We start from the raw sequence: 27,727 nt of genomic DNA, 5'->3' as shown, positions 1-27,727 counted from the left end.
AGATACAACTTCAGGCTTGCTCCACTGGGACATTTTAAGCTTCATAAAAATATCTTTTCGTGGCACTTTTTCCCTTAAAGCTTTAAACAATTCTAATTTCCAGTTCCCAATATTGGAGTTTCATAATTTTGGTGTCATTTTACACATTAGTTGTTATCTAAATTAGTTGTGTTTTTTTAATCTTTTTGTGGAGTGTTTCACTATTGCTAAATATTTTGTTCCTAAGTAAAGCCTCTTTGGTATGCTCCATAGCTACCATGGGAGTCGAAACAAGGTTTAAATTATTTAAACTGTCTTGCACCTCACAGGTTAGTAGCCTTATTTCTTCCGAAGTACTCACATACACCTCAGATAGTAACCCACTTTCTTACAGATATTGTTAGAAATGGGGTTTTTGGTTGGCAGTCAGGTTGCCCTCTGTCCAAGCAAGAACCCTCACTCTAGTCAGGGTAAGTCACACACAATCCAAAATCAGCCTGTGCTCACCCTTCGGTAGCTTGGCACGAGCAGTCAGGCTTAACTTAGAAGGCTATTTGTAAAGCATTTGTGCAATAAATCATACAACACCATAGCATAACACCACAAAAATACACCACACAGTGTTTAGAAAAATATATAATATTTATCTGGGTATCTTCAGGTCAAAACGATCAAAGTTGCAATATGAATTTGTAAAGATATCACTGAAAAGTGATATAAAGTGTCTTAAGTCTTTAGAAAGTAAACAGAGTCTCTCTCAAACACAAAGTACCTGGTTTCTGGTGGAAAATCTCCTCAGAGGGCCACAAAGGAAGAGATGCGTGGAAAAAGGGTGTGTGCATCGATTTCTCCCCAGCACACACGGACTTGCGTCGTTATTTTCCACGCGGGGAAGTCGAGCGTCGTTTCCCAGCGCGCGGACAGTCTCTTTCTGTGGGTCGCGGGGATTACCAGATGTCCCGGGTCTGTGCGTGGATTTTCCTGCTTGTTTTCCGGCTGCGCGTCGTTCTGCGGGGCTGTGCGTCGAAGTTTCGATCTCACGGCAGGCGTTGCTTCGATTTCTCCTGCGGAGTCGGGCGGCGTTGTCCTTGCGAGGCCGTGCGTCAAAGTTTTGATCTCACTGCAGGCGTCGCGTCGTTTTCTCCTGCGGAGTCGGGCGGCGTTGTCCTTGCGAGGCCGTGCGTCAAAGTTTTGATCTCACGGCAGGCGTTGCGTCGATTTCTCCTGCGGAGTCGGGCGGCGTTGTCCTTGCGAGGCCGTGCGTCAAAGTTTTGATCTCACGGCAGGCGTCGCATCGATTTCTCCTGGGAAGCCGGGCGGCATTGTCCTTGCGAGGCCGTGCGTCAAAGTTTTGATCTCACGGCAGGCGTCGCGTCGATTTCTCCTGGGAAGCCGGGCGGCGTTGTCCTTGCGAGGCCGTGCGTCAAAGTTTCGATCTCACGGCAGGCGTTGCGTCGATTTCTCCTGGGAAGTCGGGCGGCGTTGTCCTTGCGAGGCCGTGCATCAAAGTTTCGGTCGTCCCGAAGGCGTCGCGTTGATCAGCGTCGGTGTGCGGCGTTTTTCTTGCCGCGGAACAAGCCGTGCGTCGAAAAGTTCGGCGCACAGAGCGTCCAAGAGGAAGAGTGAAGTCTTTTTGGTCCTGAGACTTCAGGGAACAGGAGGCAAGCTCTATCCAAGCCCTTGGAGAGCACTTTTACAGCCAGGCAAGAGTTCAGCAAGGCAGCAGGCCAACAACAAGGAAGCAGTCCTTTGTAGAAAAGCAGACAGGTGAGTCCTTTGAGCAGCCAGGCAGTTCTTCTTGGCAGGATGTAGTTTCTGGTTCACGTTTCTTCTCCAGCAAGTGTCTGATGAGGTAGGGCAGAGGCCCTGTTTTATACTAAGTTGTGCCTTTGAAGTGGGGGTGACTTCAAAGAGTCTCTAAGAAATGCACCAAGCCCCCTTTCAGTACAATTCTGTCTGCCAGAGTCCCAGTAGGGGGTGTGGCAGTCCTTTGTGTGAGGGCAGGCCCTCCACCCTCCCAGCCCAGGAAGACCCATTCAAAATGCAGATGTATGCAAGTGAGGCTGAGTACCCTGTGTTTGGGGTGTGTCTGAGTGAATGCACAAAGAGCTGTCAACTAAACCTAGCCAGACGTGGATTGAAGGGCACAACAAGATTTTAGTGCAAAGAAATGCTCACTTTCTAAAAGTGGCATTTCTAGAATAGTAATATTAAATCTGACTTCACCAGTCAGCAGGATTTTGTATTACCATTCTGGCCATACTAAATATGACCTTCCTGCTCCTTTCAGATCAGCAGCTGCCACTTCAACAGTGTATGAGGGCAGCCCCAATGTTAGCCTATGAAGGGAGCAGGCCTCACAGTAGTGTAAAAACGAATTTAGGAGTTTTACACTACTAGGACATATAACTACCCAGGTACATGTCCTGCCTTTTACCTACACAGCACCCTGCTCTAGGGGTTACCTAGGGCACACATTAGGGATGACTTACATGTAGTAAAAAGGGAGTTCTAGGCTTGGCAAGTACTTTTAAATGCCAAGTCGAAGTGGCAGTGAAACTGCACACACTGGCCTTGCAATGGCAGGCCTGAGACAGGGTTAAGGGGCTACTGAGGTGGGTGGCACAACCAGTGCTGCAGGCCCACTAGTAGCATTTAATCTACCTGCCCTAGGCACATGTAGTGCACTCTACCCGGGACTTACAAGTAAATTAAATAGTCAATCATGGATAAACCAATCAGTAGTACAATTTACACAGAGAGCATATGCACTTTAGCACTGGTTAGCAGTGGTAAAGTGCCCAGAGGTCAAAAGCCAACAACAACAGGTCAGAAAAAATAGGAGGAAGGAGGCAAAAAGTTTGGGGATGTCCCTGTCAAAAAGCCAGGTCCAACAGATATGAATAGACTTTTATTTATCTTGCACTATTTCATTGAAATTCAATTAAGGAACAAATATTCTCCACTAGACTATACTCTATGGTTAATGTCACACTCATTTGAATTTATATAAACAGTAACCAATGCAACTCTGTAATGTTCTGGTTGGTAAGCTGTCTTCAATTTATAGCATTCTACTTACATTTATACAGTGTTTCATACCCATAACAAGATGCTGAAGTTTATTTTAGCATGCTTCAAAGTGGGAGTACTATGGTTGGAAGATTGTTTGTCATGTGGCTAATACTTCTATTTCTTGTGTGAAAATCTGAGATTTGCTATAATTCTTTGTCACTGTACTTTGAAATGTACTTAAGAGAAAAAGATAGGGGGCTAAGACACTAATGCATTACAAATTGGAGTATGGATGATGAATAAGGAGAATAGATGTGGTGGGCAGGCCCCGGGAGGTGCAATGTTCCATCAGCTACTTAATATCCTCTGGAGTCCGTGCAGGAGTGTGCAGATGAGTAATCCATTGGAATGGGCGTCATCTCATCAAAAATGGCATGTACTCTGAAGATACCACCCAGAGTCAACAGTGAGCAATAGAAAGCCACCCATAGGATTGAGGATTATATGAGAAATCATAGTATATACTATGAGCAGTCCACCCAGGAGCAACTAGAGGCACCTCATAGGAATGAGCATTATACAACTAGCTATGGTGCTCGCTATAAGGAATCCAATTAGGAGTGCAGATTGAATAACCACTTTACAACCACTGCCATCTGGGTGTCATAGGAATCCACAAAGTACCACCAGTGAAAGAAACAAAGAAATGGCCAATTAAATAAGCAGCTCGCATATCCCTGAGGGATCGACCCACAAGCAACTCTGGAGCATCCAAAAGAAATGGACATCTAGGTATCCCATAGAAATGAGCATTATACAATTAGTCACAGGTTATGCACACAGCAGTCCACCATGGGGAAGCAAAAAAGCAACAATGATGCAACCAATCATAGTGTATTTCTGAAGTGTTGACCCGTAGCAGCAGTGTGTGACCACTATACAACCGGCAATATTACATATTTCTGGGGACTCCACCCAGGAGCTGCTTAAGAGCAACTCATAGGAAAGAGAATTGTACAACTAGCCCAAAATGAATGCTCACATGAGTCTACCCAGGAGAGGTACGGGGGTAACAGTATGTGGTTTAGGGGGTCCACCAAAGAGCAACAGAACGCATCTATGCAAACCTTTGAATAGTATTTGCAGCATAAATATAACAAAGGCAATTAATAAATAACATCAAAATATTTAATTTCCACCAAGCAGTATACACTATTTATCTTCACAATTTATTGAAATGATTTGTCAGAACTAGTATTCGAGAATTTGTATTTCTCCTAAATAAACCAGCCACTCAGGCTGACCGAGGTAGATAGTCTGAAGACTGTCTAGATCAAATTAGGAAAGCTGCTGTTTGAAACAATAATACATTTTACAACCACCAGATCGCATATTGTGAAAAAATGAGAGACAGCAAATGAAAGATCAACAGTTTAGCATTATCCTGATGCTCTCTTGGGATCTACCCTCTTTGTTTCCTAATAGTTAATGCAATTGCTCAATTTTGCTAGCGCAGGTGTTTTAATAAAAGTTATTAATGAGTGTTTATGTATTTTGAATATTAAGTTTATGTAAAAAATATAATAACGTAAAAAAATAATGCACGCATTTGAAAATGTGATTACGAAGAATGGCCACCAATGTTAACGAAATGTACTAATCAATGATTAAATATTATAAAATGTGGAATATCGGTTAGACTAATGCAGTAATATGTCATATTAAGGGTTATGAATTAAGCTTTAGCTGTATTAATTGTAGGCCTTAACTTAGCAAATGTCTTGGTCTAGTTGCCAGGATTCATGTAGAAGTTGTATTTCTTAGCATTTAATAGAATAGCTGGCCAGAGAATTTAAACTGTGAATCTCCAGGGGTGTGGAATTTATTAAAATATCTACTTGTCCATGGGACAGGTTGCTTCTCAAATCTACTTGTCCTGTAAAAAGATCTACTTGTCCCTTTGGTGCCATGTAGTGTGGCGCCAAATTATGGCAGCAATCTCATTATGTAAGAGCTCTGATAATAGCCTCTCTGATTATGCCAGGGCTACTACCATAGTAGGGCTTGAATACTTGCAGTTTCAATCCCTACTGTAGCAATTTCCTTATTTTTCCACCTTTCTGCAGATCTGCATACTAGGGCTGGAGGAAGCAGTAAGCAATAGTTCCAGGGCTGGAATGCCTTTGAGTCTGCAAACCTACTAACCTGCATGTTTTAAAGATCTTCACCAGCTTCTCTCTAATATTTTCCCATAATAAGAAAGGTTGGACATTTACTCCTGACAATGGCAGAATTAGAACTTCTTCCAGGGTTGGGAAGCAAGTGGCTGGAGGGAAAATGAACTTGCAAATGCTCAATAGATTTCACATGAGCAAATCTACACATGCGTATTTACCCATGCTAAAATACAGTTCAAAAATATTTTATAGGGGTACGACATATACCATGGGTGCACTTTTGTGACTTTCTTTAAGAATTTGGGGCCACATGTAGGTAGGTTCAGATTTGCGACCCGCAAATTGCGAGTCGCAGATCAGAATGTAGGATGGTGTCCCTGACACAATCTGTGATTCGCAAGGGCTTCGCAAATGCACACCTCATGAATAATCATGAGGTGGGTCGCAATTTGCAACCCCCTTGCGAATGGCAGCCTCACAGGGATGGTGGCCTGCTGGAGACAGCAGACCACCATGTCTGTGACTGCTTTTCAATAAAGCAATTTTTTTTGTTGTTGTAATGCAGCCCGTTTTCCTTAAAGGAAAACGAGATGCATTACAAAAACGAAAAATGAAACGTTTTCGTTTCATTTTTTCAGAGCAGGCAGTGGTCCTGCGGACCACTGCCTGCTCTGAATTTTTTTTTACAGTGACATTCACAATGGGGAAGGGGGGACCCCTTCCCTTTTGTGAAAGTGTTAGCACCCATTTGAAATGGGTGCAAACTGCGATTGGTTTGCGCCCGCGTTCGCAAAACAATCCTACATTGCACTGCGAGTCGCAATTAGGAAGGGAACACCCCTTCCTAATTGCGAGTCGCAAACCCGTTTTGCGATTCGGTAACCAGGTTACCGAATCGCAAAACTGGGTTTGTGCATCGCAATGTGCTTTTTGCACGTCGCAAACAGCGAAAGTCGCTGTTTGCGACATGCAAAAAGCTACCTACATGTGGGTCTTGGTCCCTAATTAGGTCTGGTGTTAAAGTCATTTTGTTTTTATTAAACTTCTATTTCTCTCTCTTTTGGCTGGCTTTACTGTGAGTGATCGCATTCTTCTCTTCCACAAGGAGCATATTGGCGCACAAAGTAGTTTTGTTCAGTGTCAGGAACTACAGTGGCAATCAGTGACGTAACGAAACTGGAGGGTGCCCCTTTGCAAAGAACATGAAGGAGCCCCCTCTCCAGACTCACTCAGGGCAGGTGCTGTGCTGAAGCGGCCCCCTGGAGGGCGGCTGCGGGGCCTTTGTTATGCCACTGGTGGCAACGTGTGCTTTTAGAGTTCAAAAACGTTTTGTTTTTTTTTTGCCAGTGTTTGTTACAATGTTGAGGGCCTGGTAGCTCCCACAACAATAAAGTGTTACAAAAGCCATGTCAAAACAAGACACGCATTGATGAAACTAAAAGACTTATAAAAATATGTCAGATCAGTTGGCTTTGTCAGTGTTTGTTTATTTTCATGCTTCCCATAATCGTGTTGAAAATGGTTACACTGATTTTCCATTAGAAATATTTTTGGGAAATACTAGTGTAATAAAGTGAATCCACACCAGATGAAGATATGTGGTAGGAGGTATTTATTACAGCCTCAACCAACCACCAGCATATCAACTGTCATGCAGAGAACCCTGCATCACAGAACCTCAGAACAAGCTGGTTCCATGCCCAGTGTTCTGGCATGGAGCCATGTTACATCATTACACTTCTTCCTCTTTACATTAGAACAGAAGTAACATGAGAACAAAAAACACATTTGAACAGAAAGAAAAAGAGGGTAGAAAGAACTACACAAAATCACGCAAATGTAAAAAAAACCTGCGTGTTCTGACACTCCTACGAGTATTATCAGACCTTAAATCAATGTCAGAGGGAAAACGATAAGAAGTATCATCTCTGCTGTCGGCCACACCACACCCCCCAAAATGTGCTACACGACTATGATTCCAGATGCGACCATCATCCGTCTTGACAGCATTTTTAAACAGCTTAATGATAGTTTTTGGAGAGGTATATTTTGACCAATTTTGACACCCAACAGGAGCTTTGACCTTTACTTTATCTCCAACCTCAAAATGTGTAACTTTTGCATTATTCCTTTTATCAACATAAATCTTCCTTTTGCTTTGCAGAGACACTTCTTTGTCTCTCCATTCCCCAATACCATTGTTTTTCAAACCCTTCCCAGCAACCATCCAGCCAGGACACAAACAAGTATTTGGAGACCTTCCCCTGAGCAGTTCAAAAGGAGTCTTCCCCGTTGATGCATGAGGAGTGTACCTGTAAGCTGTTATACGACCCTGCAGTTCTTTTCTCCAATCTAAACAGTTTACCTTTGCTAATTGTATACTCTCTTTTAAAGTCCTGTTAAATCTCTCCAAAGCACCATTCGCCTCTGGATGATATAACGCAATTTTTTTATGTACAATTCCACATTTTACAAAATACTCCTCCATCTGAGCAGAACAGAACTGCGGACCATTGTCAGAAAGAATAGAGTTAGGAAAACTCTCGCGTTTGAACACAGATTCTAAAAAACTGATCACAGATTGAGAAGTGATCTCTCTCACCAAACTCACCTCCACCCATCGTGAATACAAATCCAGCAACACCAACAGGTAAGGAGTCTGATGTTCTCCATGCAATGGCCCCACAATATCGATAGCTAATTCATCCCATGGACTTTTTGGTAAACTTCTACAAACCATAGGTGAACATCTTGGTTTGAGCACCTTATCACTAGCTTGACAAGGTGTACACTCCCTAACAGTACGTTCCACCATCAAATCTAATCCAGGCCACCAGAAATCCTGACGGATGCGCTCTTTGGTTTTAGAAATGCCCATATGCCCTTCATGAGCCATGTTCACGATGACTTCTCTCAAACTCAATGGGGGAATCATTCTTGTGCCCCTCATTAGAACACCATCAACAACGGCTAACTCATTCGCAACTAACGACCAAGGTTTAACCAGACTTCGAGACTTATGCTGTTCCAAAAGAGACATCACAGAACACAATTCACTATCCTTTTGCAACTCATCCCTCCATTCATCTTCCTTTACAGCCCCCAGCGTAACATCACAAACTCTTATGCCACACTCAGCATCACATTGATCATTTTCATCCTGAGATTTATCATTCTCTACCACCTCCACCAATCTCGACAGACAGTCTGCCGTTACATTTGTCTTTCCCGGAATGTATTCAAACATGAAGTTATACTCCTGTAAGGAAATGACCCATCTCCTGATCCTCGAGGAAATTGAGTCCAAACCCTTCTTCTCAAAAATTTCTTTCAGGGGTTTATGATCAGACCTGACTACGAAAGAAGATCCCCACACAAATTTTCTGAACTTGTTTATGGCCCAGAAAATTGCCAACGCTTCCTTCTCTATAACAGAATACCCTATCTCTGCCCCTTTCAAGCATCTTGAAGCACAAGCTATTAGCACCTCTTGGCCCTTCCTGATCTGAAAAAGAAGAGCACCCAGCCCCTTTATACTCACATCAGTAACAATGAAAGTGGGATTCCCAGGTACAAAAACTTGTAAGTTTGGTGCATTCCTGAGATCATTTTTTACTTGTTTAAATTCTGTACCACACTCTTCCGTCCAAACAAACTCTGCATTCTTACACATCAACTTCCTTAGATTTACTGTCTTATCTGCAAAATTTCGTATAAATTTGTTATAAAATTCTGCCATACCTAAGAATGAAGAAACCTCATCTTTTGTACACGGTTCTTTTAACATTTCGATAGTGTCCACCAAATCCTTTTTAGGACTCACCCCCTTGGACTCAATTTCCTCGAGGATCAGGAGATGGGTCATTTCCTTACAGGAGTATAACTTCATGTTTGAATACATTCCGGGAAAGACAAATGTAATGGCAGACTGTCTGTCGAGATTGGTGGAGGTGGTAGAGAATGATAAATCTCAGGATGAAAATGATCAATTTGATGCTGAGTGTGGCATAAGAGTTTGTGATGTTACGCTGGGGGCTGTAAAGGAAGATGAATGGAGGGATGAGTTGCAAAAGGATAGTGAATTGTGTTCTGTGATGTCTCTTTTGGAACAGCATAAGTCTCGAAGTCTGGTTAAACCTTGGTCGTTAGTTGCAAATGAGTTAGCCGTTGTTGATGGTGTTCTAATGAGGGGCACAAGAATGATTCCCCCATTGAGTTTGAGAGAAGTCCTCGTGAACATGGCTCATGAAGGGCATACGGGCATTTCTAAAACCAAAGAGCGCATCCGTCAGGATTTCTGGTGGCCTGGATTAGATTTGATGGTGGAACGTACTGTTAGGGAGTGTACACCTTGTCAAGCTAGTGATAAGGTGCTCAAACCAAGATGTTCACCTATGGTTTGTAGAAGTTTACCAAAAAGTCCATGGGATGAATTAGCTATCGATATTGGGGGGCCATTGCATGGAGAACATCAGACTCCTTACCTGTTGGTGTTGCTGGATTTGTATTCACGATGGGTGGAGGTGAGTTTGGTGAGAGAGATCACTTCTCAATCTGTGATCAGTTTTTTAGAATCTGTGTTCAAACGCGAGAGTTTTCCTAACTCTATTCTTTCTGACAATGGTCCGCAGTTCTGTTCTGCTCAGATGGAGGAGTATTTTGTAAAATGTGGAATTGTACATAAAAAAATTGCGTTATATCATCCAGAGGCGAATGGTGCTTTGGAGAGATTTAACAGGACTTTAAAAGAGATTGATGACTCCAGCTCAACAAATTATCACCCCTCTCAGCAACATAAATCCTAGCATCAGTGAACCTACCATTGTACTCAATGCAGTCATCAAAATAACCTAATAACTTAATTGGCAACCCACCATAACCCGTAGGTTTAATATTAGGTTTGAACAGTTTCTTCCTTCCTTGAAAATTCTTCATAAAAAAATCCTTTGAGAGAAACGTGATGTGAGAGCACGAATCAAATTTCATTTTGACTCTAACATCCCCCACCAAAACCCACTCAGAGGGATGTTCCACCTCACTCTCACTAACTTGAAAACTGACTTCCTTTATTTCTGATCTAGAATCTCTCCTATTCCTCATCCTACAATTTTTCCCAAAATGTCCTCTTTTTCCGCAAACATTACAAGTAATCCTATTAGCAGGACACTCACTTGCATTAGCCATGTGTCCAAATCTTCCACATCTGTAGCAATTTCCTTGAAAAGGTGTTGCAAACCTCCTATTCCCCTGTGTCTTTCCTGCACTATTTTCTATTACAAAACCTTTCTCACGGACACCCTCATACTTTTTTTCCTTCTCATCTTTTTGTATGACTTGACACTCCACTTCTTGTGCTTTTACACTGACCTTGTCTTCTTTATGTGCTTTACTTAGTTCTCCAACACACTTTAACATATGCTCTACCATTTTTGCAATACTCCTACAATTTTTCCAAAAATGTCCTCTTTTTCCGCAAACATTACAAGTAATCCTATTAGCAGGACACTCACTTGCATTAGCCATGTGTCCAAATCTTCCACATCTGTAGCAATTGCCTTGAAAAGGTGTTGCAAACCTCCTATTCCCCTGTGTCTTTTCTGCGCTATTTTCTATTACAACACCTTTCTCACGGACACCCTCATACTTTTTTTTCTTCTCATCTTTTTGTATGACTTGACACTCCACTTCTTGTGCTTTTACACTGACCTTCTCTTCTTTATGTGCTTTACTTAGTTCTCCAACACACTTTACCATATGCTCTACCCTTTTTGCAATACTAACAACCTCATCCAACGGTGGCTCGTCCTTTAGCCAGAGTTCTTCCCTCACTTTATCACTGCAACACCTCAGCACAAACTGATCTCTAATCCTTTCTTCTACCAACGCCCCAAATTTACAACTTGACGCCAACTTCCGTAAAGCCGTAATATATTCTTCAACACTCTCCTCTTTCCCTTGCTCCCGCAAACCAAAATGGTACCTTTCCATAATAGTACTAATCTTTGGCAAGTAATGTAAATCTAGTTGTCTTGCACATATTTCATATTCATTCAACCCCCTCTGATCAGCTTGCGACAATGGAGGTAGATTTTCCAACACCTCCTGTCCTTCACCCCCTAAACAATGTAACAAAAGGGCCTGCTTCCTTTCACCACTCAAATTCGTACCACACACCCTGGCATAATTCTCAAAAATCTTTTTCCATTTCTTCCACTTAATAACCGGTTCTCCTGGATCTGACAAGAAAAACGGCGGCGCCGTAACATTCTGCATACTCACAAGAGGTGTAAAACACTTCTTCCCCACAATATATTCCAAACCCTACTAGTTGCTAAAAGTACTTAAAGTCCAAAAGGTGTGCCAATTTATCAGGTGTGTTTGTCACCGCAGAGACGACCTTTTCAGTTTAATTCATTTTACAACGCCCAATACTTGTATTCCACAAGTGCAATAAAGTTTCCAAAGAAATGTATATTCCCGTGACCACAAACCAACCTAGTGATCCTTATCCAGTCTCCGTTTAAGTTTCAACTTCCAATAGACCGTCGATGTTCTTCTTCGATGTCCTATGCTGATGCCATATCCAGAGTGGTAAAATAACAAGCACCATCCAACGATGATACTAATTCCTCAATATTGGGAAGTGGGAACTTGTCAACCACCACTTCTTTATTTAAGGCACGAAGATCCACACATAGATGGATTTCATTATTTGGTTTACGTGCCACAACAATGGGAGCTAACCACTCCGTTGCCTCTACAGGCTGTATAACACCAGTGGACAACAATTTATCTATCTCTTTTTGTACAGCGTCTTGGACACAAATGGGAATGCGTCTAACTTTTGCCACAACTGGTACTGCGCCCTGTTTTAACTTAATATGGTGATTGTACCCCTTTAAACACCCCAAGGTGTCACTGAACAATTCACCAAAAGCTCTCACAAACTTGTTTTCGTCACCCTCAATAGATTGTACCTGAACAGATGGATGTGCAATAGGATTAAGAATGACACCCAAACGTGCTTGATGACTCCAGCTCAACAAATTATCACCCCTCTCAGAAACATAAATCCTAGCATCAGTGAACCTACCATTGTACTCAATGCAGTCATCAAAATAACCTAATAACTTAATTGGCAACCCACCATAACCCGTAGGTTTAATATTAGGTTTGAACAGTTTCTTCCTTCCTTGAAAATTCTTCATAAAAAGATCCTTTGAGAGAAACGTGATGTGAGAGCACGAATCAAATTTCATTTTGACTCTAACATCCCCCACCAAAACCCATTCAGAGGGATGTTCCACCTCACTCTCACTAACTTGAAAACTGACTTCCTTTATTTCTGATCTAGAATCTCTCCTATTCCTCATCCTACAATTTTTCCCAAAATGTCCTCTTTTTCCACAAACATTACAAGTAATCCTATTAGCAGGACACTCACTTGCACTAGCCATGTGTCCAAATCTTCCACATCTGTAGCAATTTCCTTGAAAAGGTGTTGCAAACCTCCTATTCCCCTGTGTCTTTTCTGCGCTATTTTCTATTACAACACCTTTCTCACGGACACCCTCATACTTTTTTTCCTTCTCATCTTTTTGTATGACTTGACACTCCACTTCTTGTGCTTTTACACTGACCTTGTCTTCTTTATGTGCTTTACTTAGTTCTCCAACACACTTTAACATATGCTCTACCCTTTTTGCAATACTAACAACCTCATCCAACGGTGGCTCGTCCTTTAGCCAGAGTTCTTCCCTCACTTTATCACTGCAACACCTCAGCACAAACTGATCTCTAATCCTTTCTTCTACCAACGCCCCAAATTTACAACTTGAAGCCAACTTCCGTAAAGCCGTAATATATTCTTCAACACTCTCCTCTTTCCCTTGCTCCCGCAAACCAAAATGGTACCTTTCCATAATAGTACTAATCTTTGGCAAGTAATGTAAATCTAGTTGTCTTGCACATATTTCATATTCATTCAACCCCCTCTGATCAGCTTGCGACAATGGAGGTAGATTTTCCAACACCTCCTGTCCTTCACCCCCTAAACAATGTAACAAAAGTGCCTGCTTCCTTTCACCACTCAAATTCGTACCACACACCCTGGCATAATTCTCAAAAATCTTTTTCCATTTCTTCCACTTAATAACCGGTTCTCCTGGATCTGACAAGAAAAACGGCGGCGCCGTAACATTCTGCATACTCACAAGAGGTGTAAAACACTTCTTCCCCACAATATATTCCAAACCCTACTAGTTGCTAAAAGTACTTAAAGTCCAAAAGGTGTGCCAGTCACCGTATGTCCCAGCACGATGCCGCTATATCAAACACGGGTCCTCAGGTGTGTTTGTCACCGCAGAGACGACCTTTTCAGTTTAATTCATTTTACAACGCCCAATACTTGTATTCCACAAGTGCAATAAAGTTTCCAAAGAAATGTATATTCCCGTGACCACAAACCAATATAGTGATCCTTATCCAGTCTCCGTCTAAGTTTCAACTTCCAATAGACCGTCGATGTTCTTCTTCGAGGTCCTCCAACAATTGCGCTGTAAAAAAAATGTAAAAAAAAAAAATTCCTTCTTCCTCATCTAAGATGGCCGCCACAAAACATTTAGTCCGTTTTCTTCAGGCAGTTGGGCTTGCTTTCTCTTTGAGCAATCTCGGATCGTTTTCCTCACTCAAAATGGCCGCAACCAAACATCCAGTCTATTTTCTTCAGTCAATCTGGCTTGTTTTTCTCCTTTCACCACACTCAAGATGGCCGCCAACAATTCCCACAGCTTACAGTCCTTTTTCAATTGCTCACTGACCTTCTGACGTCGTGAAGCATACAGAGACCACTTTGATCCTTAGTAAATGCTCAAACAGCTTTCCACAAAGCCCCTACAACCGCAATTTCACACTTTTCTCCGCTAGAACATGCTGCAAGACGCTCGATCCTCTCCCAGCACGTCTTTGTAAGTTATCTCCGTTTTTCTCTTAAATAATCCAAGCTCTTCCTTCTTTGTTGTTGTTGAGGCTGTCCCTTCCTCTGGGTTCCTTTCTCCGCCTACTCGTCGCCAGTGTAATAAAGTGAATCCACACCAGATGAAGATATGTGGTAGGAGGTATTTATTACAGCCTCAACCAACCACCAGCATATCAACTGTCATGCAGAGAACCCTGCATCACAGAACCTCAGAACAAGTTGGTTCCTCTCCCAGCACGTCTCTGTAAGTTATCTCCGTTTTTCTCTTAAATAATCCAAGCTCTTCCTTCTTTGTTGTTGTGGAGGCTGTCCCTTCCTCTGGGTTCCTTTCTCCGCCCACTCGTCGCCAGTGTAATAAAGTGAATCCACACCAGATGAAGATATGTGGTAGGAGGTATTTATTACAGCCTCAACCAACCACCAGCATATCAACTGTCATGCAGAGAACCCTGCATCACAGAACCTCAGAACAAGCTGGTTCCATGCCCAGTGTTCTGGCATGGAGCCATGTTACATCATTACAACTAGCATGCATCAAAACATTTTACTAAATGACACCTCATTTGCATCTAATCAGAGAGCATTCTGGGAGCATTATACTTAGCCTCATAGCCTAAACTTTTCAAACATGTGTATACACGTTTTTTTTTATTTGTACTGGAACCAACGTTAGTAGTGAAGTGTGACCTTAAAACATTTATTTACAGCACTCACCCTAATAATGAAGGTTTTCAAATAATGAACCATAAATACAAGTTCAAACAGCATTGTCTTTTGGAAACACATTACCTCAACTGTAGAGAGTTCCACTCTCTGTAAACAGGCAGCCAAAGGGTTTGTGCTGCAGAGGGTTGGGCCTACTTGTCCCAAGGACAAAGTAAACATAAAAACTTGTTGCCCTTGACCCCAAACAAGATGTGTCGGGTGATAGGAATTCCACATCCCTGATCTCTATTGTATTGTTTAAAGGTTCTCATAATGGAAGCTTTTCGTGTGAACCTCCTGTTAGGAGATGATGTTCCTGCTAATGCAACATTTTCTATGTAATGTGTGTGAGACTAACTTTCCCAGGACAAGAACAATGAAGATACTGACTAGAGTAGAAGCTGCAACAATATTGTTACCCGACAAGCCGGATTAAGAGGACATCGCAAGACAAACCAATCAACGACATATGAAAGGAGTAATATTAGAATTCCTAGATTTGGGATTTTAGTTTTATTGGACAGAGTGCAAACATATGATTAAATGACCAATAGGGATTTGGGGGTATTTTAGGTAACCTAGACTTCACGACACTGCACAGAGAGAAGACAGACATTATTGCCCATTTTTCCTGACTGAAAGGTTACTACTTTCTTATGCATCTTGAAAAGCGACGTGCTTAACTTTAATGCTTAAAGACTTTGCCCTTTTTAAATTTTGATGCTGAATCCTGATGCCTTGCTGATTGACTGATCTCCTGAGGACGAAGTCTAATTCTGCTTTGCTGATCCACCCTGAGGATAGGTGTATCCAAATTGTGATTATTGTGCATATCTGTTTTTTCTTTCTAGGTACCAACTGTGCTGTTTAGATAGAGCCATAAGTAGATGTTTTTCCAAGTTTGTGTTACTAAATCGTTTTGCATGAAGCCCAGCATGCTGATGCTAATCTGACGTTAGTTAATGATCCTCACTAATGAATTATGATAACAGGTATTAATGCTTAATGAATTTCTCTGCTAAACGTTATGTACTTCATTTAATTGACGCAGTTGACTTTGCTATTGATTTGCACCATAACCTTAGAATGTGTCGTAGCTCAAGCTTTGATTAGATTGCATTTCTTCTGCCGCTTTGGACAACCAGTGTTGTTCCTGTATGTGTTTCACTTGATTTTGAGATCAATCTACATGACCTTAGCATTGTTAATATAGGGAAATAAATATTCTAACTGTTACTAAAGGTGTGGTTATTCATGACTGAAAAGTCATGGTGTGTGAAAATTACTGACTCCATTGATTATACTGACTACTAATGATTATTGATTATTCTGTATTGATTATTGATTATGTACTGGAGCTATGGTAAGAACATCTTAATTGCGGGTCAAAAGGTTCATCGACCTATTCGCATCCCCTTGTAAGTTTACTCATTAAGGTCTGACATGCTAACAATTTACAGACAAAATAAATCCAATGAAGAATTGATTGCTGTGAATATTACTGAATATTGACAGTAGAAATAAGGGGACAAATTCTTCAAGGAATTTGAAAATTTCCATCTTCAGTTTTAATACTTCACATAGGTGCAGATTTATGAACTTCAGAAATTTACAAAGGCTTCTCAGGATATAGTGGAAATTTGCAGAAACTCTCACATTTCTAATAGGACTGCCAGAAAGGTTTAATGTTTTTAAATTGTTGATGACTTTGCAGTCTCTTGTTAGGTACTGGTCTGCACGCACCCATATTTGACAGCTAGAATTGCGGTTGGTGGTGCAAAAGCCATGCTTGTTCAAGCACCTTTCCATATCCCTAGGGACACCAGAGAAGTGGAGAGAGGGACCCACTTTAATCAGCTATTCTACCACTGTGCTTGGGTCGGTGAGCATACAGGTGAGGGATGGGGAGATGCCAGTGCTTAGTTTGTAAAAGAAATTGTGCCGGTGCCTGAAGCTCTTCTCAGAAGCCCACAACCAATATAACTAAATATCGTCTAGTGGAATACCAAGACTGCGTACCCTTAAAACCACCTAATGTCTCTTTAATCCTCTACAAGACACCCCCCTGCCCCATTATTTCACTCTTGCAGGCACCTGCTTTCTTCCTTTGGGACAGGTTTCCCATCTTTCTCTTCACCTGTCTTTCCACTTTATGGGCCTCATTTACAAAGCTTTGTGCCACCGTTATGTCATTTGTTTTGACTCAGAGGTGGCGCTAAGCAGCGCTTTACACTGCTCCAGTTCTACAAACTCGTGCATTAGGCCCAAAGCGTCAGTTTGAAAAGCCTTGTCACATTAAAACCTGTCCCAAGTAGAATATATGCAAGGTAGGCGTTGTCTGCAAAACGCCACGCAGAACTGACACAGTGAAATTTCACTCTATCATTCTGCGACTTCACTACGTGCAGCATGGTGCTCTGTATAGTAAATACAGTGCATCAATGGAGTCATTAGGGAATCGTTAGGCAGCGCAAGAAATCTGACTCATCGGCCCTTATTCTTGTAAATGAGGCACTGTGTGATTTTCACTCTCTTGCCCTTGTGAAATGTCTAATTTGAAAAAAATGTGTGCTTGTGGACCCTGGTGACAACCACCAACTCAAATTAAGCACTGTGTTAATGGAAGACAGGAAAGTGAGCGCTTGTAGCGAGCAGTTCAGAGTGAAGTCTTAATAACGAAAAACTGCAAAGTCAATGAGCTGGCCAAAACAGTAGCACGGAGCCTTTAATAGGAAAACAGATCTTTTTAGAAACATTAAACATAATCACAAGGGGTTGTTTCCAGTAAGCAAACAAGGGCTAAACAGAGATTGTGTTCCATATCTTATCTGCCTACCGAAATAAACATGCATTGAGCTTTTCGTTTGACTGTAGGAAAGTCAGGTACTGGTTTTCTTTCAGGAACAGAGAGGTAGTGTTGACACTCTGGCACCCAAAGAGTCATGATCCTGTTACAGAATGCCCTGCTCTTGCCGAAGGATACAAGGGTGTCACAAGCCTTCACCAGACACACGATTCCATAATAGTACTAATCTTTGGCAAGTAATGTAAATCTAGTTGTCTTGCACATATTTCATATTCATTCAACCCCCTCTGATCAGCTTGCGACAATGGAGGTAGATTTTCCAACACCTCCTGTCCTTCACCCCCTAAACAATGTAACAAAAGTGCCTGCTTCCTTTCACCACTCAAATTCGTACCACACACCCTGGCATAATTCTCAAAAATCTTTTTCCATTTCTTCCACTTAATAACCGGTTCTCCTGGATCTGACAAGAAAAACGGCGGCGCCGTAACATTCTGCATACTCACAAGAGGTGTAAAACACTTCTTCCCCACAATATATTCCAAACCCTACTAGTTGCTAAAAGTACTTAAAGTCCAAAAGGTGTGCCAGTCACCGTATGTCCCAGCACGATGCCGCTATATCAAACACGGGTCCTCAGGTGTGTTTGTCACCGCAGAGACGACCTTTTCAGTTTAATTCATTTTACAACGCCCAATACTTGTATTCCACAAGTGCAATAAAGTTTCCAAAGAAATGTATATTCCCGTGACCACAAACCAATATAGTGATCCTTATCCAGTCTCCGTCTAAGTTTCAACTTCCAATAGACCGTCGATGTTCTTCTTCGAGGTCCTCCAACAATTGCGCTGTAAAAAAAATGTAAAAAAAAAAAATTCCTTCTTTCTCATCTAAGATGGCCGCCACAAAACATTTAGTCCGTTTTCTTCAGGCAGTTGGGCTTGCTTTCTCTTTGAGCAATCTCGGATCGTTTTCCTCACTCAAAATGGCCGCAACCAAACATCCAGTCTATTTTCTTCAGTCAATCTGGCTTGTTTTTCTCCTTTCACCACACTCAAGATGGCCGCCAACAATTCCCACAGCTTACAGTCCTTTTTCAATTGCTCACTGACCTTCTGACGTCGTGAAGCATACAGAGACCACTTTGATCCTTAGTAAATGCTCAAACAGCTTTCCACAAAGCCCCTACAACCGCAATTTCACACTTTTCTCCGCTAGAACATGCTGCAAGACGCTCGATCCTCTCCCAGCACGTCTTTGTAAGTTATCTCCGTTTTTCTCTTAAATAATCCAAGCTCTTCCTTCTTTGTTGTTGTTGAGGCTGTCCCTTCCTCTGGGTTCCTTTCTCCGCCTACTCGTCGCCAGTGTAATAAAGTGAATCCACACCAGATGAAGATATGTGGTAGGAGGTATTTATTACAGCCTCAACCAACCACCAGCATATCAACTGTCATGCAGAGAACCCTGCATCACAGAACCTCAGAACAAGTTGGTTCCTCTCCCAGCACGTCTCTGTAAGTTATCTCCGTTTTTCTCTTAAATAATCCAAGCTCTTCCTTCTTTGTTGTTGTGGAGGCTGTCCCTTCCTCTGGGTTCCTTTCTCCGCCCACTCGTCGCCAGTGTAATAAAGTGAATCCACACCAGATGAAGATATGTGGTAGGAGGTATTTATTACAGCCTCAACCAACCACCAGCATATCAACTGTCATGCAGAGAACCCTGCATCACAGAACCTCAGAACAAGCTGGTTCCATGCCCAGTGTTCTGGCATGGAGCCATGTTACATCATTACAACTAGCATGCATCAAAACATTTTACTAAATGACACCTCATTTGCATCTAATCAGAGAGCATTCTGGGAGCATTATACTTAGCCTCATAGCCTAAACTTTTCAAACATGTGTATACACGTTTTTTTTTATTTGTACTGGAACCAACGTTAGTAGTGAAGTGTGACCTTAAAACATTTATTTACAGCACTCACCCTAATAATGAAGGTTTTCAAATAATGAACCATAAATACAAGTTCGAACAGCATTGTCTTTTGGAAACACATTACCTCAACTATAGAGAGTTCCACTCTCTGTAAACAGGCAGCCAAAGGGTTTGTGCTGCAGAGGGTTGGGCCTACTTGTCCCAAGGACAAAGTAAACATAAAAACTTGTTGCCCTTGACCCCAAACAAGATGTGTCGGGTGATAGGAATTCCACATCCCTGATCTCTATTGTATTGTTTAAATGTTCTCATAATGGAAGCTTTTCGTGTGAACCTCCTGTTAGGAGATGATGTTCCTGCTAATGCAACATTTTCTATGTAATGTGTGTGAGACTAACTTTCCCAGGACAAGAACAATGAAGATACTGACTAGAGTAGAAGCTGCAACAATATTGTTACCCGACAAGCCGGATTAAGAGGACATCGCAAGACAAACCAATCAACGACATATGAAAGGAGTAATATTAGAATTCCTAGATTTGGGATTTTAGTTTTATTGGACAGAGTGCAAACATATGATTAAATGACCAATAGGGATTTGGGGGTATTTTAGGTAACCTAGACTTCACGACACTGCACAGAGAGAAGACAGACATTATTGCCCATTTTTCCTGACTGAAAGGTTACTACTTTCTTATGCATCTTGAAAAGCGACGTGCTTAACTTTAATGCTTAAAGACTTTGCCCTTTTTAAATTTTGATGCTGAATCCTGATGCCTTGCTGATTGACTGATCTCCTGAGGACGAAGTCTAATTCTGCTTTGCTGATCCACCCTGAGGATAGGTGTATCCAAATTGTGATTATTGTGCATATTTGTTTTTTCTTTCTAGGTACCAACTGTGCTGTTTAGATAGAGCCATAAGTAGATGTTTTTCCAAGTTTGTGTTACTAAATCGTTTTGCATGAAGCCCAGCATGCTGATGCTAATCTGACGTTAGTTAATGATCCTCACTAATGAATTATGATAACAGGTATTAATGCTTAATGAATTTCTCTGCTAAACGTTATGTACTTCATTTAATTGACGCAGTTGACTTTGCTATTGATTTGCACCATAACCTTAGAATGTGTCGTAGCTCAAGCTTTGATTAGATTGCATTTCTTCTGCCGCTTTGGACAACCAGTGTTGTTCCTGTATGTGTTTCACTTGATTTTGAGATCAATCTACATGACCTTAGCATTGTTAATATAGGGAAATAAATATTCTAACTGTTACTAAAGGTGTGGTTATTCATGACTGAAAAGTCATGGTGTGTGAAAATTACTGACTCCATTGATTATACTGACTACTAATGATTATTGATTATTCTGTATTGATTATTGATTATGTACTGGAGCTATGGTAAGAACATCTTAATTGCGGGTCAAAAGGTTCATCGACCTATTCGCATCCCCTTGTAAGTTTACTCATTAAGGTCTGACATGCTAACAATTTACAGACAAAATAAATCCAATGAAGAATTGATTGCTGTGAATATTACTGAATATTGACAGTAGAAATAAGGGGACAAATTCTTCAAGGAATTTGAAAATTTCCATCTTCAGTTTTAATACTTCACATAGGTGCAGATTTATGAACTTCAGAAATTTACAAAGGCTTCTCAGGATATAGTGGAAATTTGCAGAAACTCTCACATTTCTAATAGGACTGCCAGAAAGGTTTAATGTTTTTAAATTGTTGATGACTTTGCAGTCTCTTGTTAGGTACTGGTCTGCACGCACCCATATTTGACAGCTAGAATTGCGGTTGGTGGTGCAAAAGCCATGCTTGTTCAAGCACCTTTCCATATCCCTAGGGACACCAGAGAAGTGGAGAGAGGGACCCACTTTAATCAGCTATTCTACCACTGTGCTTGGGTCGGTGAGCATACAGGTGAGGGATGGGGAGATGCCAGTGCTTAGTTTGTAAAAGAAATTGTGCCGGTGCCTGAAGCTCTTCTCAGAAGCCCACAACCAATATAACTAAATATCGTCTAGTGGAATACCAAGACTGCGTACCCTTAAAACCACCTAATGTCTCTTTAATCCTCTACAAGACACCCCCCTGCCCCATTATTTCACTCTTGCAGGCACCTGCTTTCTTCCTTTGGGACAGGTTTCCCATCTTTCTCTTCACCTGTCTTTCCACTTTATGGGCCTCATTTACAAAGCTTTGTGCCACCGTTATGTCATTTGTTTTGACTCAGAGGTGGCGCTAAGCAGCGCTTTACACTGCTCCAGTTCTACAAACTCGTGCATTAGGCCCAAAGCGTCAGTTTGAAAAGCCTTGTCACATTAAAACCTGTCCCAAGTAGAATATATGCAAGGTAGGCGTTGTCTGCAAAACGCCACGCAGAACTGACACAGTGAAATTTCACTCTATCATTCTGCGACTTCACTACGTGCAGCATGGTGCTCTGTATAGTAAATACAGTGCATCAATGGAGTCATTAGGGAATCGTTAGGCAGCGCAAGAAATCTGACTCATCGGCCCTTATTCTTGTAAATGAGGCACTGTGTGATTTTCACTCTCTTGCCCTTGTGAAATGTCTAATTTGAAAAAAATGTGTGCTTGTGGACCCTGGTGACAACCACCAACTCAAATTAAGCACTGTGTTAATGGAAGACAGGAAAGTGAGCGCTTGTAGCGAGCAGTTCAGAGTGAAGTCTTAATAACGAAAAACTGCAAAGTCAATGAGCTGGCCAAAACAGTAGCACGGAGCCTTTAATAGGAAAACAGATCTTTTTAGAAACATTAAACATAATCACAAGGGGTTGTTTCCAGTAAGCAAACAAGGGCTAAACAGAGATTGTGTTCCATATCTTATCTGCCTACCGAAATAAACATGCATTGAGCTTTTCGTTTGACTGTAGGAAAGTCAGGTACTGGTTTTCTTTCAGGAACAGAGAGGTAGTGTTGACACTCTGGCACCCAAAGAGTCATGATCCTGTTACAGAATGCCCTGCTCTTGCCGAAGGATACAAGGGTGTCACAAGCCTTCACCAGACACACGAAGCGCATGCGCATTGTTCATTGACCTGCAGAGGCGCTACTAAACACTGCATTTGTACAAATACATATTTATGAGAGGGAAGTCTCATAGCTCTTTATCCAGCCAATAAGACGTTCTCAACAGCCAGGTATAAATCCGTTTTGGTTAACAATAAATGGAAGTCTGTACATCTTGTGTTAGCACTGTACACCAATATTTTTCGATGAAAGGGCAAGGACTTTTTTCATTTTTCTTACCAATATCTGTTGCTCTTGCTGGCATCGGCCTTCTCCACTGCGTCACAAACTTGTAAGCATCCAGTCGGATCTCAATGATGTTGTTAAGCAGTGCAAGTAGAGGGGCGAGTGGGAAGGCAGCAACAAAAATGGTGGTGAAGCCGAACTGTATGACTAGGAAGAATGAACATGTGTTTAGCACTTCACAGTCACATTTGCATTGAAAGCATCTTGAAGTTATCAACTACAACAGTGGTGCTGAACAGTTTTCAGTGTAGGGTGTTGCCATTAATGTTATATCAGTGAAGTCATAGAGACTGTAAAGAATCCATGGGTCACATAAATAACAAATGTAGACTTAAGAATTAGAGAAACGTGCTTCATTTGTGCATTTCTAATTACCAATATGTTTGAAATGTGTGTATAGTTAATCTGCAGGTATTTAAAGGGTGTGTCTTAGGAAAAAATGACATTCTACAGCCTTTTCTTTCCCACTGGCAGTACCCCACAAAACCATCTATGTCAGTTTTAGAAAATCCTTTCACTTTGCAGCCAGAGGATGAAAAGTAACACCAATTTAACCGTTGAAAGATTGACCAGCAAATTGTCAGACAATATAGCCTGAAATCTGGCCTTTCTCTTTGAATGAACAGCAAATGTGGCAAGATGAACACACAATTTGAAGGCATTAATTGCTCATTCACCTTCTGAATTCCATGATGGCGATTTTGGAGGTGCTGCAGCACCCTCACCCCCTTAACTCCTATGTTCAGCCCCTATGAATCCGACGCAGTGAGAGTGAAAGAAAAGTGAAGTGGACAACACATAGATGATCTAGAGCATTGGTTCTTAACCTGGAGTCCGAGGGCGCCTGGGGTCTGCGAGGCCTACTCTTGGGGTCTGTGACTGTTTTATAAAATGAAATAATATTAAAATGAATCTATTTAAATAAAGTATACACAAATAAGGTAGAAACATGACATTTTTTAAAATAAATACTTTGTTTGATTGTGAATTACACAACATATTTCAATATTTGAGAATCTGTTTGGTGTATAGTTGTTTTTGTAATTTTGTCTATTGTTTTGAGCTCCAAATCATACAAACTACTTAGGCTGGGGGTCCCGGCTTCCAATAATTTCTTAGTGGGGGTCCACCGATGTCAAAAGGTTAAGAACTTCTGATCGAGATCTAGAGGGCTACTACATTATCAGAAACAATTAGGTTTCATAAACACCCATTTGGTTTTGGTTTTAGAAATGAAAAAACAAATCATCTTAACATGCTGAGTGTCTTTCATTTTGACTGTTCAAAACCATTGTTTAAATAACATTTATGAAAAAAGGAGCATTGGTGCTGCACATTATATAGGGTGAGCCATCTGATGCTCTAAAGCTGGTAGCTCTTTCGGTGGTGGGCCAATGGGAAAAGGTTTTTGATGTTGAAGCGAGTTGAGGCTCTGCTGTTGGAAACTCAGTGATCATCCCCCTTTAAAGTAGGTGGTGTACCTTCAAGGCTGGTGGTTCAGGATGTCTGTGGGATTAGGGTAGATAAAACATGTGTTCCAACCTCATAATTACCATCATAATGGCTTCTAAACATTTTCAATTATTGTGCATCTGTTCATCATGCTCCTCTTAGGAATACTTTTCTACCAAATTCACCCCAGAACAAAAAGTTATATTATGGCCCTAGTTTAAACCTCTGCTGTTATCACCTGATCAATTGGATTCAATCACTAGGAGCTCATTTAGGTCCAGATTTAATAAGCACATGCATTGTCCTAGAATCACACAATTTGATGCAAGGCACCACAAGTGCTTGAGTGACATAATAAAAGGCCACACAAATCATTATTTGTGTGGCCTTGCATCATTTTCCATCTGCTTAGTAGCACAATTCAGCTTATCCCTTCCTACACAAAAAAACAAAACCTGCCCACAACACAGGCATCCATGCACCATGATACAAGGGTGCCTGAGTTGGCAATAAGCATCCAGAAGTGAATGAGCTCAGGGAGTGAGATGTGCAGCACCAATATGGTGGAGTCCCAATATGGTGGAGTTCAGTTTTCTCCCAGTCATTCAAGGCAGCACAGCAACTTGCCTTGCTGTGCTGTGTTGCGTGAAAACAGGGCCAGATGGGCCATTGTGGGCATCAGGTGTTTTCCTTGGAGGCTGGAAGGGTGGGGGCAGGTTTTGCAACTAGGAGTCAGTTTAGCAAATGTGCTGCAATATCGGCCCAAGGTAACAAAAGCAGCAGTGCTTCGCACTTGCAAACACCACCACCACCTCCCCCACCCCTCCACTGAACAAAGGAGTATGTCCAACAAAATTTCCAGGGCTGCTCTGGGTTCCCAGTTCGCCCCTGCGTGAAAGGTTAGTAAATCGACCCTAGTGACACCTTTCTGCACAAAAGCAATCCTTAGAGGCCTATTCCTTTTTGCATGTGGTTGCCAGAGGCAGCACACATTTAAAGAGAAAGTAAAGAGTAGAAATAAACATATTTCTTCTTCTTACACCAAGGTTGGGTAGGTGCACCATGTTGGCACAAACCCAGGTTTACCTACTTTAGGAAAACCGGGTTTGCATCAAAATACATGGGTGAATGCATGGGAACCACAATGCTCCACCCATGAGAAGCCTCTTTGAGGCCAGGTAAGACAAGGCAGTGGAAAGCACAGTGTTGCCTTACTTTACAGATGAAAAGTGATGCAAGACCACACAAATATCGATTTGTGTTCCTTAATAAATGTCACTTATGCACCTTCATTGCCTTGGATCAACGTGCGTGATGCAAGGAGAATGCACTGGCTTAGGAAAGATAGGCCTTAGTGTACTGTGGTAAATATAGCTGCAATGCCAAATGCAATAATAATAGCAGTGCAATTAGACAATGGATTTCTACTATCAGATGAGGGTAATTATGTTCTGTTTTCACAAAATCATATTTCTAGAGTTAACATAAGCGTTCTGCTCGTGTTGACCTGTCCCATTATTTCCCAAATGTGAGGCAGGATTGTGCCATTTTTAAAAATCTACACTAATGGCAGAAATGGGAACTGTTGCCAACACTGAAGAGTTTTGCCCTGGCCAAAGCACTGAAAACTAATCCAAAATGGATCTTAAAAGCTAATTTAATGGCACCGAACCACATCTTCAGACCAACATCATATAATCTGAGTTTTGGATTTACCCATTTCCAGATACTCTTCCATTAACCCGTGTGCATTCATAGGCTGTAGGTTCCAGTCCTTTTCCCATTGTGAAAGAGAAACCTTATTTTCCACCGTCTGACCTCCTTTTCTTATTTTTCGTCGGGACCACCAATTTTGCATTAGACTACAGAAAAAACACAACAGTGCGCCATTTAATTTCCTGTCTCAGGAAAAAATAAATCAAAGTGGAGTAATATTACCAAGTCTAGATATGCAATCAGAACAGCAAATAATGTCAACGCCATGACAGGTAAAGAAAACTAAGCTAGGTGAAACTGTGTATACACTGCATCCTACATAATTTCTGACATGTCGCATTACAGCTGTTACATAATATGCCCAAGATTACACTGCACCACAGCGCACAATTGACATTTTGTTCAAGTACAAATCCTTTTGTGAGAGTACAGAAACAATGCGAACGAACTGATTGCGAGAGTAATTGATGCATTATTCCTGTGTTACTCTTAATAGGACCTTAGGGGTTGCACATCCAAGGATATCGGGAAATCAGCTACTTTTAAATTAATATTCATCTGACAAAGTTGTGAATATTTTATTTCAGAGAGGTCTGAACTTTATGAGATTGTATTTATCATCAGTTATAACGGATAATAAAAACGAGCACTTACGGATAGCCAAGTTCCATGAAGTTATTCCACATTTGTTTTAAAACCATGATAACCCCCATTTGCATGCAGAGGTCTATCAAGCAGCCACTTGGATGACACTGCAATAGAAAATAAAAAACAAAAATATTAAACAAGGGTGAATCGAAAACGTGTAGGTACACTATATTTCTTATCCTAATTTCAACATTTTTCATTTTTATTCACATCCAAAGGGACATTTGTAGACTGCACCTCCTTGAAGATGTCAACGTATTCATGTCCATATGATGCACACGCTCGAGGCACAACATGTCACTGCATTATGATCCGGAAAGCTTTGAGTGGGAAAGTGGTATCCCGTTACAAATTCAGCTGGCAGAGCTCAACAGGAAGAGCAATTTCTGTTCTCTGTTTCCATATTCTGTTTTGGATGCTAACAGACGTTTGCCAGCGATAGAAATTCTGAGCTATGTCCTAATGGTATTTACTGTGTGTGTCAAATACTCCACCCTGGTCCTCACGAGTTGTGACCAGGACCTAAATCAGAACTTTTTCAAGTTAATGTACCGCTATAGATGGGGAAAACAAAACAGACTTAGGAGTAGTAGGCAGTGGTCCAATCGATGAAGGCCTGCGCTCATCTGCGCCTCTCAAAGCTGCGCCCATTATTCCCAAGGTGAAAACATCCCCTTTGAAATGCGGTTACATCCCCACGTCGGGGATTTGGAGTCACAAACCCTTGAAACATTCCACTGTGAATCTGAAATAGAAGTGCACTCTCTCTTCGGTGTCCACACCTGTTTGCAATTCATAAAAAAGGCGCACAGACGCTTTCTGCTTTCGTGTAGAACACAGAGCAGGATGATGATATGACCATGGCAAGTATGATTTTTGAGAGTAACTGCTGAAGAAGCTGTGTCAGATTTAGCTCATGAGAAAAATTCTTCTCAAAGTCCCTATACAAACAAACTCCTTTTGTGGCTAAAGTGGGGGCCCATCCAGGAAAAACATACCAGTACTCCGTTAAGCTTTTAAT

General features: G+C 41.5%; 1 protein-coding gene across 3 annotated transcripts in view; it reads right to left on the bottom strand.

Moving 5' to 3' along the window:
- Positions 1-27,727, bottom strand: part of ANO3 (anoctamin 3) — a 1,608,515-nt gene that overhangs the window by 119,452 nt on the left and 1,461,336 nt on the right. For all 3 annotated transcript variants that reach the window (XM_069221955.1, XM_069221956.1, XM_069221954.1), the window contains 3 exons: positions 26,713-26,810; positions 26,059-26,204; positions 22,885-23,037 (listed from right to left, as the gene is read on the bottom strand). In XM_069221955.1, coding sequence (XP_069078056.1) covers positions 22,885-23,037; positions 26,059-26,204; positions 26,713-26,810 — 397 coding nt within the window. The remainder of the gene's footprint in view (positions 1-22,884; positions 23,038-26,058; positions 26,205-26,712; positions 26,811-27,727) is intronic.

The sequence above is a fragment of the Pleurodeles waltl genome, chromosome 3_1, assembly GCF_031143425.1.
Source record: "Pleurodeles waltl isolate 20211129_DDA chromosome 3_1, aPleWal1.hap1.20221129, whole genome shotgun sequence".
NCBI lineage: Eukaryota > Metazoa > Chordata > Amphibia > Caudata > Salamandridae > Pleurodeles > Pleurodeles waltl.
Note: the sequence above shows the minus strand (reverse complement) of the source record. Positions and strands in the feature narration are given on the sequence as shown.